The 15,423-nt window shown below is 39.8% G+C and overlaps 1 protein-coding gene across 5 annotated transcripts in view; it reads right to left on the bottom strand.

Moving 5' to 3' along the window:
* The window catches only part of fbrsl1 (fibrosin-like 1), a 1,050,133-nt gene that overhangs the window by 30,429 nt on the left and 1,004,281 nt on the right, over positions 1-15,423 (bottom strand). For all 5 annotated transcript variants that reach the window (XM_061985899.2, XM_061985900.2, XM_061985897.2 and 2 more), the window contains exons 11-15: positions 13,803-13,856; positions 11,899-11,994; positions 4,088-4,159; positions 1,937-1,966; positions 1,565-1,636 (exon numbers count right to left, since the gene is read on the bottom strand). In XM_061985899.2, the coding sequence (XP_061841883.2) occupies positions 1,565-1,636; positions 1,937-1,966; positions 4,088-4,159; positions 11,899-11,994; positions 13,803-13,856 (324 nt within the window). The remainder of the gene's footprint in view (positions 1-1,564; positions 1,637-1,936; positions 1,967-4,087; positions 4,160-11,898; positions 11,995-13,802; positions 13,857-15,423) is intronic.

Raw genomic sequence — 15,423 nt, 5'->3', positions numbered from 1 at the left:
GTAAATAAATGAACACTGAAATTCAAGTATTTATTTTATATATATATATATATATATATATATATATATATATATATATAATAAAATAAATATATATTTATAGCTAGAATTCACTGAAAGTCAAGTATTTCTTGTATATATATATATATATATGTCTTAATAAGGTTATCCAAAAAATAGTGCTCGATACCGTAGTAGAGCGCAATATATGTATGTGTGGGAAAAAAAATCACAAGACTATTTCATCTCTACAGGCCTGTTTCATGAGGGGGGTTCCCTCAATCATCAGAAAATCTCCTGATGATTGAGGGAACCCCCCCTCATGAAACAGGCCTGTAGAGATGAAATAGTCTTGTGATTTTTTTCCCCACACATACATATATATATATATATATATATATATGTATGTATATATATATATATATATAATATGAAATACTTGACTTAGTGAATTCTAGCTGTAAATATACTCCTCCCCTCTTAACCACGCCCCCAACCACGCCCCCCACCTCCCGAAATCGAAGGTCTTAAGGTTGGCAAGTATGAAAGAGAGACACAGTTCACCTCATAAGCAACAGCACTGAAGGTACACACACTCTGTTAATTTCTCTTATATACTCTTTCATTCTAGACTTCTAGAGTGTTTGATTATCACATCACTCTAAATGTATAGACTATAAAGTTCACAAACATAAAGAGGGATGCTAGTGGGCCAGGCCAATCTTCCCTTATCTCTAAACTAAAACTGGGGAAATGTGTAGAGTGTTCTGGGCTTCAGACATGATTTTATTTCACAATTCCTTGAGAGAAAAAAACGCCTGGTTAGGCTTTGTGTATGTAGTGTGTGCCTTCCTTGGTTTACAGCTATATTGTTATTATGCTGTTTGTTACTTAAGTATGTTATGTTGCAGCTATTTAACATAGTTGTGTCAATTTGTTCTGAGCTGAAACAAATTGGCCCTTTGAAACATATCTTTGTCTTTGTGTGTTGTATGTAGACCACATTGCTTAGCAGAGTCCAGTGATGCAAATGCATGTCAAGTTGATCAACACATTGTATTATTCTCCAGTGCAATAACAGTACTGAAATGAAGGCTAAAAGGGCATTAAAGGGGGCCTTAAAAAAATAAAAATAAATAAATATATATATATATATATATATATATATATATATATATATATATATAAGTAACTAAATTACTTTTCGGTGTAAGTAACTGAGTTAGTAACGGAGTTACATTTGAAATAAAGTAACTAGTTACTGGTTTTCAGTAACTAACACAACACTGCTTACCGTCAGGGCCCACTGTACTATTTCAGTAACTTCAGTGTTTATATGGTAAATTGCAAAAATGAGCCATACATCCATTACTTATTCTCCCCAATTTGTACTTGTTTTATGTCAGCCATGTAGGGGTCATTTTTAAAAAGATAAACGTCACATATTATGATAACAGATTTTTTTATTTTAAATTGGAAAATGAATGTCATCATTTCAGATTATTGTTTAAATATGTCTGGATTAATTTTTCTGTGACAGCAAAACAATTGTCATCTGACGCACCTTCATTTTCTGCTGGTGGTGGTAGATCTGCCACGCGATCTGGACATGCACCGCACACCACTTGCCAGGTTTCTACACATTTAGAGAGAAATTGATGTTAGCCAACCGGGCTTTGAAAAGAGTAAACTAAAAATGGATGCTGGTATAAATCATTTCTGGCCAAACTACAAAGTGGGAACTCATCTTGGCTTTCAACTATGCGCTGGATGGGTCATAAAAATCCCATACTTTAATCCAGAGAGACATGAAATGTAACCTTAAATGCAGCCGTCTGCATTTTTTTGGTCAGTGATTGTTGTGGAATGTTTTGACTTTGTGGCCTGGCCAGAGAAATGAAGCATGATAGAGGAAAGACACAAAGCAGCCACTTACTCTAACGTTTGTCCGGAATGGATCCGTTATCTGTGTGAGAGAGCAGACAATAAATATCACCTATCATCATCATCAAAAGTTTGACAAAGTGGGAATAAACTGATTCTCATCCAGCTGGCTTGTCATGTTAGCTCCTGTCATCTTCTCTGTTCCACCCAAGAATTTCCCAGAGAGACAACAAGGTTTAAACTAGTGAATCACTGTTGAGAAACAAGTCTGCCACCCATTGGTCGCAGGTCTTTGCCTAGACCACGGGTGTCAAACTCATTTTAGCATGGAGGAAAATCTATTCCCACCTGGGTCAGACTGGTAAAAATCATCATAAAAACTTTTAATTTTTTTTTAAATTTTTAAAAATGTTTTTAAAAAATTTAATTTTTTTAAAATATTTTTGATATCTTTTAAATATTTTTAAATATTTTTAACTTTTTTTTTAACTGTTTTTTAACTTTTTTTAATTTTTTTTTTTACCCTAACCCTAACCCTAATCCTAACCCTAACCCTAACCCTAAAAAAAAATGTTAATTGTTAAAATTGTTTAAAAAAATTAAGATTTTTTTAAATTGTTTTAAATTGTTTGAAGAAATTACATTTTTTTTTTTAAAGTTAAAAATTAAAAAAAAAATTTTTTTTTAAAATAAAAAAATTTAAAAACATATTTAAAAAATTAAAAAAATTTGAAAATCATTTTTAACCTTGAAAATTTTTTTTTACCTTGAAAAAAAATTTTACCTTGAAAAAAAAAAATTTACCTTGAAAATTTTTTTTACCTTGAAAATCATTTGTTTACCTTGAAAATCATTTTTAACCTTGAAAAAAAAATGTTACCTTGAAAATCATTTTTTACCTTGAAAATCATTTTTTACCTTGAAAAAAATGTTTTACCTTGAAAATCATGTTTTATCTTAAAACATTTTTTTTTAATTTTTAATTTTTTTTAACTTTTTTAAATTTTTTGTAAAAATGTAATTTTTTTTAATTTTTCTTTAAATTTTTATTAATTTTTTTAAAAATTTATAATTTTTTTAAAAAATTTATAAATTTTTGAAATTTTTTTAAATTGTTTTTATTTTTTAATTAAAAAACAAACAAACATTTTTTAAATTTTATTTTTAATTTTCTTAATTTTTTTTAAAAATTTTTTTACTTTATTTTTTTTTTTTAATTTTTACCCTAACCCTAACCCTAAATACAACTACAACAACTTGAGATTGCTTTCTTTGTTTTACTTTGGCCCAAAATAGAACAAGCATATTCTGAAAATGTACATATCACAATATAAAGAATATAAAGACAATATAACATACATCCTTAAACCTGGATGCATTTGCAAAAGTGCAATATATTTTTTATCTGTACAGTAATCTATTTATTTATATCTGCACCTTATTGCTTTTTTATCCTGCACTACCATGAGCTAATGCGACAACATTTCGTTCTTATCTGTACTGTAAAGTTCAAATTTGAATGACGATAAAAAGGAAGTCTAAGTCTAATAATCCACCAGACAAAACACTTCCATTTAGTTGAGAATTATAAGGAAATAAATGGTGCAGCTGCAAAAACATAATTAACAACACACTGAACTTAGACTTTATCTCAGTGTATCTACAAAGCCCTTAAATTGGAAAGGTTTGAACAAAATACTAAAGAAAATATAATTGAAAAACTATTTGACCTTCGCCGAACCCCTGAGCCCGACTCACCGAACCCGTAGGGTTCCATCGTACCCAGGTTAAGAACCACTGTCTTAGATGCAAGCCAATATCATTCAATATTTGTTTTGTGCAAGTGGACCGATATGAATATCGGATATAAATATAAACCCAAATATATACTAGATATATAAAAGATATTTGAAAAATTTGAGTTAAGAAGATTCCCAAAATTTGGGTCCTTGCTTGTCAGTTAAGAACCATTAATGTTACTTTCATGTGGCCTTTAATTTCAAAGTAAAAACACTTGTACTTGCATCCATACGCGTCTCAGACACACATCCATCCATTCATTTTCTACCGCTTGTCCCTTTTGGAGTATCCCGGCTGCACTTGGGCAGAAGGCAGGGGTACAAGCCGCCACCTCATCGCATGGCCAACACAGATAGACATGTACATTTTAAGACCTATCTAGTATCCATCATGGGAGACTTACTCGAGGATCCTTCTGAAGGAGTGTGTGAGGCACTGCTCCGGGCCGTGATCCGACATCAATGGGATTGGATGCCTGAGAGGGACAGGTCACATATGAATTGATCAGTGGAAGTGACCTAAAAATGAGTATTTTTCACTGTACATCCTGTCAGGTCTTCAAAGAGTACAATGCCGCATGTGTCAGCTTACCGGTCAACAGCAATGTTTAGAAAAATGTCATCAATTCTTAAACTATTCTCCCCTCAGGCAAGAGACTACGGTCCATCCAGACCCAAACCTTTCGCCACCTGAACAGTTTTTCCCCCTCGGCCATCAGGCACAGGAACAATAACAAGATCTAATAGCTCAGTTACAGCTCATGTTGCACCATTGCATACCTGCCAACTTTTGAAATCAGAAAAACCTAGTAGCCAGGGTCCAGGGGCCGCAGGCCCCGGTAGGTCCAGGACATAGTCCTGGTGGGGGGTTCAGGTTTTCCCCCCGACGCAAAATGATTATTAGCATTCAGACAGGTTAAAATGTTGCTAAAACCATCACTTTTCTATCAGTCACAGTGACTTTTCAAAACAAAAATATTACAGCAAAAATCATATGGGTTGATTGACATGTTTATTCTGTAAGCTAACTTCAATAGTTTGAAACTATTTTGACAGTTAATGCCAGTTATCCTGTCAACCTTTCACAAGACTTCAATTTGTTAATTGAAAGTATAAACAGTATAAACACTTTTTACAGTAAACAAATGGTAAAACAGTACTAAACAATTCCATTTAAAAAAAAAATTGGTGTCATTATTAACTTTCTGTCCAAGCTTGTATAATCTACTGCCTTGTTCAATTGTACAAAATATTCTGTGCCTAAAATTCACATTTCTATCACAATTATCATACTGTAAACATGGTAAGCTAACTTCATTAAAATTAATATTCCTGTCAATAACATGGAATTACAATTCAAATGTCGTTTTTTTGTAAGCCTTTCAAAAGAATTCAAAATATGAAAAATTAATGAAAATTAATTTAAGCCATCAGACGCTTGAAAAGTGGCACATCACATCTCGAATGTAATCATTTTAACTTTTCAACAGAAATAGCACTGCAAAAATATTAGGACATACTTTTGTATTTTGGTAGTTATGCTGTCAACATTTAACAAGATTTCTTCAACTTGGACTTGAAAGCATAAATAGTATAAACACTTTTAACAGTATAACAGTACTAAACAATTCCAATAGATAACATTGGTGTCATTACCTTTTTGTTTGCTCAATTATTGCCTCCGTAAATAAAACTTCGGCATTCATCACATCCAAAGAATCTGTTTGGGCGACGAAAAACGTTGAAAGTTTTCCACTTGTATCGCTAGCAACGGCATTAGACTTGTGTTTTTTTGTCCCAACGTGGTCTTTTACATCGCTAATTCCTCCGTGTCCGATCGAAAAATCTTGTCTGCACAAGGTGCAATTCGCGTAGTTTTCACCCTTTTTGGAACGGATAATTCTTCCCGGATAGGCTTTTGAATATTCTTCACGGAATGACTGCAGTTTTCTTTTCGGTTTAAGACTCGTATGCGATTTTTCTCCGGCTGATTCCATGATCGTTCGCTCGTTTGGAAACAATGGGCAACAGGTGCCTCGTGCTTGGCAGTGGTGCTATAAATAGCCTCGCGCATGGCATTCGGAATGGCTCGATAGGAAGTTACGGGAAGCAGTGTCGATTGTCATTGTTGTTACGCGATTTCGTGAATAAAACTTAAAAAAAAATATTTAGTATTTTTTAGTATTTTTTATCACTGCAACCGTAACCCGGAATAGGTTGATGAAAACCGTACTAATTACGGGAAAACCGAAGTAGTTGGCAGGTATGCCATTGCACCAAGTAAAATTCCTAGTTTGTGAACCCGTTCTCAAACAATGGCAATAAAAACTATTCTGATTCTGATTCTGAGATCCTCCAGCCACATCAACCCTCCTCAGTAGCATTTTTAGCTCTGTCATCCTTAGGTCCTACTGCTCCAAAGCTGATAACAGTTCATACAACTAATCAAACTGATCTCGCTCATCTCAGAATGCCTGGATCAGCTCTATTAATCCAATCCTTAAATCACGGATGCGAAAATACCCTAAGTCATCAGTTCTCACCCCCCAAGACTCTTTCCAAAATACTTTGCAGAGGATTTCTGAAACCATCTGGCGAGGCCTTTGACAAATGTGCTTCTCCATGACGGACGGAGCCCATCGGGAATAAGGCCAGGGGATTTAGACCAGCTTTGATTGGTGGTCACACCAGGTCAGAGCCGCCGGGCGTCTGCCAGACACGACCACACCCTCCTCCCCACATCTTGCAGGCCCTTAGAGGCATTTGTCGCCTGAACCGACAGATGTCATCTAATGCTGTCAGCTGTTGTCTGTCACAACTTAGGTGAACACACAGCTCTGACTCTGCTTCATACTGCATACACAATCGGATATCGGCAAAAAAGCCATTATCGGACCACTCTACTCCAAACACACGTCAAAAGTGGTAAAGGAATGGCTAAATCAGGCTAGAATGAAGGTTTTAGAATGGCTTTCCCAAAGTCCTGACTTAAAACGTGTGGACAATGCTGAAGAAACAAGTCCATGTCAGAAAACCAACACATTTAGCTGAACTGCACCAATTTAGTCAAGAGGAGTGGTCAAAAATTCAAGCAGAAGCTTGAGGATGGCTACCAAAAGCGCCTTATTGCAGGTAAACTTGCCAAGGGACATGTAAGCCATACTTGCCAACCCTCCCGGATTTTCCGGGAGACTCCCGAAATTCAGCGCCTCTCCCGAAAACCTCCCGGGACAAATTTTCTCCCGAAAATCTCCCGAAATTCAGGCGGACTCAGGTCCTCATGGGTTTATTGTTAGGCAGTTTCATTAACGTCCTTCCAGCGCGGCAACAACACACAACAACTGCAGTCACGTTTTTGTATACCGTAAAGCAGTTCGTCTGCCGTAAACAGCAATGTTGTGACACTCTTAAACAGGACAATACTGCCATCTAGTGCATTTGATGAAAGCACTTTTGTGCGTGCCACACATCAATGCATCATCAGAGAGGGTGTTCAGCATGGTTAGAAAAATAATGACAGAGAATAGAACAAGGATGGACAATTCAACCCTTAACTTAACAATGAGTAGATGAGTGTTATGTGTGTGTATATGTGTAAATAAATGAACACTGAAATTCAAGTATTTCTTTTATATATATATATGTATATATATAATAAAATATATATATATATATATATATATATATATATATATATACATATATATATATACATATAATAAAATAAATATATATATATATATATATATACATATAATAAAATAAAAATGTATATATATATATATATATATATACATTTTTATTTTATTATATGTATATATATATATATATATTTATTTTATTATATGTATATATATATATATATATATTGAGGTGGCGACTTGTCCAGGGTGTACCCCGCCTTCCGCCCGATTGTAGCTGAGATAGGCTCCAGCGCCCCCCGCGACCCCAAAAGGGAATAAGCGGTAGAAAATGGATGGATGGATATATATATATATATATATATATATATATATATATATATATATATATATATAGCTAGAATTCACTAAACGTCAAGTATTTCTTATATATATATATATATATATAAACAATGTCACCCACTTTTATAGAACCTCTGCAGACTCCCCACATCAGTTCACCTCCTTACATATATATATATATATATATATATATATGTATGTGTGGGAAAAAAAAATCACAAGACTATATATATATATATATATATATACTCTTTTTTTTTTCCCCCACACATACATATATTGCGCTCTACTACGGTATCGAGCACTATTTTTTGGATAACCTTATCAAGACATATATATATATATATATATATATATATATATATATATATATATATATATATACATATATATATATATATATATATATATATATATATATATACATATATATATATATATATATATGAAATACTTGACTTGGTGAATTCTAGCTGTAAATATACTCCTCCCCTTTTAGCCACGCCCCCAGCCACGCTCCCACCCCGCCCCCCTCCTCCCACCTCCCGAAATCGGAGGTCTCAAGGTTGGCAAGTATGATACTGAGACAATTCTGTTTTTTCATTGCATACAACTCATTTAAATATGAGGGTGTTACAGTACTCTTACAAGTAAATCACACTTGTGTGTATGAGATACACGTGCGATAAATGAAAGCCTGGAGAAAAGTGAGAGGCAGGCGTGCCAATGACAGCCGGCGCACAAAACATCAAACATCTGATTTGACCAGTTTCATGCAGCATAATAACATTTTTACTGCATACTAACACACGATTGTTGTGCTTTTTTTGGCTTTGTGGGATTATATGTACACACTCGCTGGCCACAACATTTGATAGACCTGCAAAATCTCATGAAAACAGTAGTGAATTATATTTATATAGCGCTTTTCTCTCGTGACTCAAAGCGCTTTTACATAGTGAAACCCAATATCTAAGTTACATTTAAACCAGTGTGGGTAGCACTGGGAGTAACTGGGTAAAGTATCTTGCCCAAGGACACTACGGCAGTGACTAGGACGGCGGAAGCGGGGATCGAACCTGGAACTCTACCAACCGAGCTATATCGCCCGGACAAAATGACTGAAAAATGATATTTGAGGATGCAAATATTTTGAGCCTCTACGCTAAAAAGTTGATCCGAATCAGTGTTTCTTAACCATAGGGCCCAATGTTGGGCCACGAGCGCCCCTGCTGTGGGCCATGTGGGTCGCTAGCGGTACTCGGTTGTAATACACTTTTCCACCACTCGTGGCAGTAAAAACAATATCCAACAAACAGAAGAAGTCTGGAGCTAAAGTCAGAGATGTTTCTTAAGCACCAAAATGATGATTAAAGTAGGGTAGATGTATTTTCATTTGCACTTTCATTTTATTGACAGCTTATTTAAGAAACATAGATATTTATTTTTCATCATTAATTTATCTGTATGTATATAAAGTGGCGACTTGTCCCAAGTGCAGCTGCAATATATATATATATATATATATATATATATATATATATATATATATATATATATATATATTAGAGATGCGCGGTTTGCGGACACAACCGCGGAGTCCGCGGATTATCCGCGGTTCGGGCGGTTGAAATAAAAAAAAATTAGATTTTAAATAGATTCAGGCGGGTGGCAGTTAAACCAATTCGGAAATATATATACATAGTTAAATGTTGTTACCCACATACGAAAAACGAGCAGGCACCTGCAGCATATGCCACAACAGAAGAAGAAAAAAAAAAGAGATGGACATTTTTACGGAGCGGAGAAGGGACGCCTTGCCGGGGTCCGGGACCGAGGCCCCTTCCCCCGAGAGGGCCCCACCGGGAGCCGTAGCTGAGGCGATCCGCGAGAAGGGCCCGACGCACGTCCAGGGTCACCACCGCGCCCACCGCACCGACACCCCGCCTCGTCCGCCTTCGCCGCGGCCGGCGTCACGCGCAGCAGGTAAGCAGCTTACCTGCCCGCCACCCCCGTGGCCGGGGGCTCGTAACAGGGGTCACTCCGCGCGCTCCGCCCGCGCAGCTTACCTGCCCGCCACCCCCGTTGCCAGGGGCTCGTAACAGGGGTCACTCCGCGCGCAGTGCGCTCACGAAAGGGGTGGGGCTCACCCTGGTGAGCCGAGTGGGCCACTTTTGGTAAGCAGAACTGGCGCTGCGGGATGAACCGAACGCCGGGTTAAGGCGCCCGATGCCGACGCTCATCAGACCCCAGAAAAGGTGTTGGTTGATATAGACAGCAGGACGGTGGCCATGGAAGTCGGAACCCGCTAAGGAGTGTGTAACAACCCACCTGCCGAATCAACCAGCCCTGAAAATGGATGGCGCTGGAGCGTCGGGCCCATACCCGGCCGTCGCCGGCAGCGAGAGCCGCGAGGGCTAGGCCGCGACGAGTAGGATGGCCGCCGCGGTGCGCGCTGAAGCCTCGGGCGCGAGCCCGGGTGGAGCCGCCGCGGGTGCGAGGGACATCGCACCTCCACGCGCTTGGAGGTGCGCTCAGCGTGGCTCCCAGATGATTGCGCACTGGTGTGCGTCTGGGCCGTGACAGCGTGGCACGCATTGAATGTCTGTGCTTCATTGGATCAGTCTCCTTTCTTTAACAGGCAAAAGCTTTATAACCTCACTAATGCCTTGCATCGTCTATATTAGATATATAACAACGGGCGGGTGCGGGCGGATGCGGTTTTGATTAAATGTTAGATCGGGTGGATGGCGGATGGTTGACGACTTTTGTGATGCGGTTGCGGATGAAATAATTGCCTATCCGCGCATCTCTAATATATATATATATATATATATATATATATATATATATATATATATATATATGTCTTAATAAGGTTATCCAAAAAATAGTGCTCGATACCGTAGTAGAGCGCAATATATGTATGTGTGGGAAAAAAAATCACAAGACTATTTCATCTCTACAGGCCTGTTTCATGAGGGGGGGTACCCTCAATCATCTCCTGATGATTGAGGGTACCCCCCCTCATGAAACAGGCCTGTAGAGATGAAATAGTCTTGTGATTTTTTTCCCCACACATACATATATATATATATATATATATATATATATATGTATACATACATATGTACGTATATGTATACATATATACACATACATACATACATACATGTATACATGTATGTATGTATACATGTATATATCTATATATATATATATATATATATATATATATATATATATATATATATATTTTGTGCGTCGGTGTGTTGGTGTCTTGACAGAATTTGTATACCTGCTTTAGGAGCACTTGCATACAGAGGAGAGGAGCTACACTTCCATTTTTACATAGCAGTTTCACGCATTAATAAGACAAAATGTGGATTGTTACGATCATGCTTTGATTGCCAAAGATATTGGTTTATATTTTTTCTACCTAAATATATGTTTCTGATATTCTGTACTTTGCATGTTGTACAAGTTTATGGCATTCATATCTTTGCATGACAATGTTTTAACTTTTTACTTACTAATACAATATAATATTCAGCCTGTTAAACGTTCTGTAAGTGCGGACTATCAATCAGGACAGGTTATCGAAGAATATACCATAGCGATGGTTATAGTGTGTATTGAACTGTAATTACACGATTTGGACCGCAGAGGGCAGTGCATGCCTGCAGTATTAAACCTAGTCCTCAGTGGTAGCGAAGACGAAGAGATTGCTCAAAGACAATCTTCTTCCTTATATCGCCGCTGCCATTACATAGCGTTTAATTTCAATCTGCCAGAAAATGTAGGTAGAAATATCGCAGAATAGCATGATCGTATTATAAGACGATATTTTGTTGATTAGACCGGATGTGAAGCATAGCATATGGCAATGATTTTTTTGTTTGTTTGATGAGAAAAGATCGGAGATGATTATCACATGCTTCACATCTCTGTCAATGTAAACAAAGAAGTGACACCGAGGCTGGGGAAGGCAGAGACACACTCCATTCAGTTGAGTAGGAATGTGATTGGCGAAAATTACGATTATTGGCCAAAATGTGGAGGGAAGATGCGGGCAATTGAACATACAAAGTTGTGAGGCCTTGAATTGAAGTGTCATTAAGACTGTGCTGGTGTGTACCATACATTGTGGCGGATGTGAGAAAAACAGGTGAGTGTGTGTTTATTCAGCCCATTGCTTCCATATAACTTGAGGATTGGAATGTAGGGCTGACCTTGGGCTGGAAGGCTCCTTGCAGTGAGCTGAAGGGTCCTGAGTGTGGGAGCAGTGGGGGCATGCCTGGCATGGTAGGGGGGTAGGAGGGGAAGAACTGAGGAGAAAGAGGAGGGAGAAAACCTTGATAAAATCAGATGTGCCGAGCATATGTACACACATAACCAGATGCTCTGAAGACAACATTAAAATAGGTCAAACAATGATCATACGAACCCCGTTTCCATATGAGTTGGGAAATTGTGTTGGATGTAAATGTAAACGGAATACAATGATTTGCAAATCATTGTAAAAATGTTCCCAACTATTCTATTTCTGGGGCTGAGGTTGCTGAGGTAGTTAAAAAGCTCCTCGGTGGCAAGGCCCCGGGGGTGGATGAGATCTGCCCGGAGTTCCTTAAGGCTCTGGATGCTGTGGGGCTGTCTTGGTTGACAAGACTCTGCAGCATCGCGTGGACATCGGGGGCAGTACCTCTGGATTGGCAGACCGGGGTGGTGGTTCCTCTCTTTAAGAAGGGGAACCGGAGGGTGTGTTCCAACTATCGTGGGATCACACTCCTCAGCCTTCCCGGTAAGGTCTATTCAGGTGTACTGGAGAGGAGGCTACGCCGGATAGTCGAGCCTCGGATTCAGGAGGAACAGTGTGGTTTTCGTCCTGGTCGTGGAACTGTGGACCAGCTCTATACTCTCGGCAGGGTCCTTGAGGGTGCATGGGAGTTTGCCCAACCAGTCTACATGTGTTTTGTGGACTTGGAGAAGGCATTCGACCGTGTCCCTCGGGAAGTCCTGTGGGGAGTGCTCAGAGAGTATGGGGTATCGGACTGTCTGATTTTGGCGGTCCGCTCCCTGTATGATCAGTGTCAGAGCTTGGTCCGCATTGCCGGCAGTAAGTCGGACACGTTTCCAGTGAGGGTTGGACTCCGCCAAGGCTGCCCTTTGTCACCCATTCTGTTCATAACTTTTATGGACAGAATTTCTAGGCGCAGTCAAGGCGTTGAGGGTATCTGGTTTGGTGGCTGCAGGATTAGGTCTCTGCTTTTTGCAGATGATGTGGTCCTGATGGCTTCATCTGGCCAGGATCTTCAGCGCTCGCTGGATCGGTTCGCAGCCGAGTGTGAAGCGACTGGGATGAGAATCAGCACCTCCAAGTCCGAGTCCATGGTTCTCGCCCGGAAAAGGGTGGAATGCCATCTCCGGGTTGGGGAGGAGATCTTGCCCCAAGTGGAGGAGTTCAAGTACCTCGGAGTCTTGTTCACGAGTGAGGGAAGAGTGGATCGTGAGATCGACAGGCGGATCGGTGCGGCATCTTCAGTAATGCGGACGCTGTATCGATCCGTTGTGTTGAAGAAGGAGCTGAGCCGGAAGGCAAAGCTCTCAATTTACCGGTCGATCTACGTTCCCATCCTCACCTATGGTCATGAGCTTTGGGTTATGACCGAAAGGACAAGATCACGGGTACAAGCGGCCGAAATGAGTTTCCTCCGCCGGGTGGCAGGGCTCTCCCTTAGAGATAGGGTGAGAAGCTCTGTCATCCGGGGGGAGCTCAAAGTAAAGCCGCTGCTCCTCCACATGGAGAGGAACCAGATGAGGTGGTTCGGGCATCTGGCCACCCGAACGCCTCCCTCGGGAGGTGTTTAGGGCACGTCCGACCGGTAGGAGGCCACGGGGAAGACCCAGGACACGTTGGGAAGACTATGTCTCCCGGCTGGCCTGGGAACGCCTCGGGATCCCCCGGGAGGAGCTGGATGAAGTGGCTGGGGAGAGGGAAGTCTGGGCTTCCCTGCTTAGGCTGCTGCCCCCGCGACCCGACCTCGGATAAGCGGAAGAAGATGGATGGATGGATGGACAATTTCCCAACTCATATGGAAACGGGGTTCGTACATGAGAAGGGCCAGAATAAACTTACATTTGAATGATGTCTGATGAACGGATTGTCGAGTTTCGGAGTGTATTTGTCGAACTGGAAGAGATTAAACAGAAAACATACATTTTAATTAGTAGTGATCACAACTCAATTCAACACACTTCTTCAACCCTTACATCTTGTTATTATAAGGGAAAGAAAACAAGACATATGATCAACATCTGCATAACAGTAATAAAAGCAGGATTAATAAGCCCTGGGGTGAAGCAGCTGGCTTTCATCAGTCCTAGGTTTATTTAGACTGCATTGGCCAGATCGGCAGTAAAAAATTACCAAGCGACTGCCAAGAAGAGGACAGATTTTCCGAGCAAGCGTACAAGGCTTGGTTGGGCATGGACTTGGAACTGCTATCACCGTAAAACCAGCCCTGTTGCTTCTATTCATTGGACATTTTATTGAAATGTGAAACTAATAGTTTTTGACTATGGCTTCAGCAATGAAAGCTGCGTTAAGACATTGTTTTGGATGGCAGAAACCTACACTTTGAAAGCCATTTAAGCAAGAGACAAGTCCACTGTTTGTGTATTGGAGAATATAAGGAGGCTTTTGTGCGACCGGTCTGCTCTTACGGATTTATTGTGAGTGGAACAGACGATATTAGTAATGGTTCGGAGCTCTTTCAAGATGGCTCGGCGTGTAACTGATACCTTGGAAAAAAAAAACACAAGCCTCTAGAAATGCCAAATTGACGTGGCGAAATCTTTTTAGTGGGGAGAGCTCGAGTCTAGCAGAATAACCGCATTGATAATTTGCCGTTTAACGACTGTATCCTTCAAACGAAAATGTTTTGATCATGCCCAGAACACATGAGGATCTCATCAGGAAGCCTGGAAGTGGAGAAGACAGGGATAACTTTGTCCCGCACATGAATGGGCCGCATTGTAAATCTGTTACTCCGAGCCAATACAGGCTCTCTATTTGGAGACTAATTACAAGTGACAGTAACCAATTCCCCTACACAAATACACAAACCATTTGCAGGTACTCTTTGCGAGTGTTTTTATAAACTCTCTGGCTGCCACGGACATATTTTAGTTTACATAAAGCAGAGTGTGTATGAATATATGTTGTCACACAGGGTGGTTTAAGGTTGGCTAAGAGTTTGGACCCTCTGGCGTAACAGGGACTTTCACAACTGCACGCAAAATGGCACCCCGTTCGTTCCCGGGGTTCTAATGGGCTTAAATCAAAGCCAGACGCCCTACTGAGAGGCGATGCAGAGCCAACTCCCGAGCTCTTAAAAAGGCCTCTTCTGCGTTTAGGAAGGTTTAATTTTCTGACACAGGGAAAGGGAAGTCTTGTCGCTTTACGGCCTTGTAAAGGGAGAGAGATTTGGCACTGTAATTCATGGTGCCTGACACTGTTTTATAGTAAACAGCTTTGTCTGATTAAAGCTTAATCTTTCATTCTTTTAAAAGATATTCCCAACCCAGCCCTTGTGGCAAGGGGGGGCAAGAGACAAGAGTGGGTCAGTGCTGCCAGCTGCTTGACCAGGGCATTGAACAACAAACAAATACTCTTCATTTCATGATTTACTCCCATTGTTACATAGCTGAAATGACACAAGAGCCAACTGGAGGAGGGGGAAGAGAGAAAGTGTGGT

Source organism: Nerophis lumbriciformis, linkage group LG12 (genome assembly GCF_033978685.3).
Source record: "Nerophis lumbriciformis linkage group LG12, RoL_Nlum_v2.1, whole genome shotgun sequence".
Taxonomy (NCBI): domain Eukaryota; kingdom Metazoa; phylum Chordata; class Actinopteri; order Syngnathiformes; family Syngnathidae; genus Nerophis; species Nerophis lumbriciformis.
This window is presented reverse-complemented; position numbering and strand designations above follow the sequence as displayed.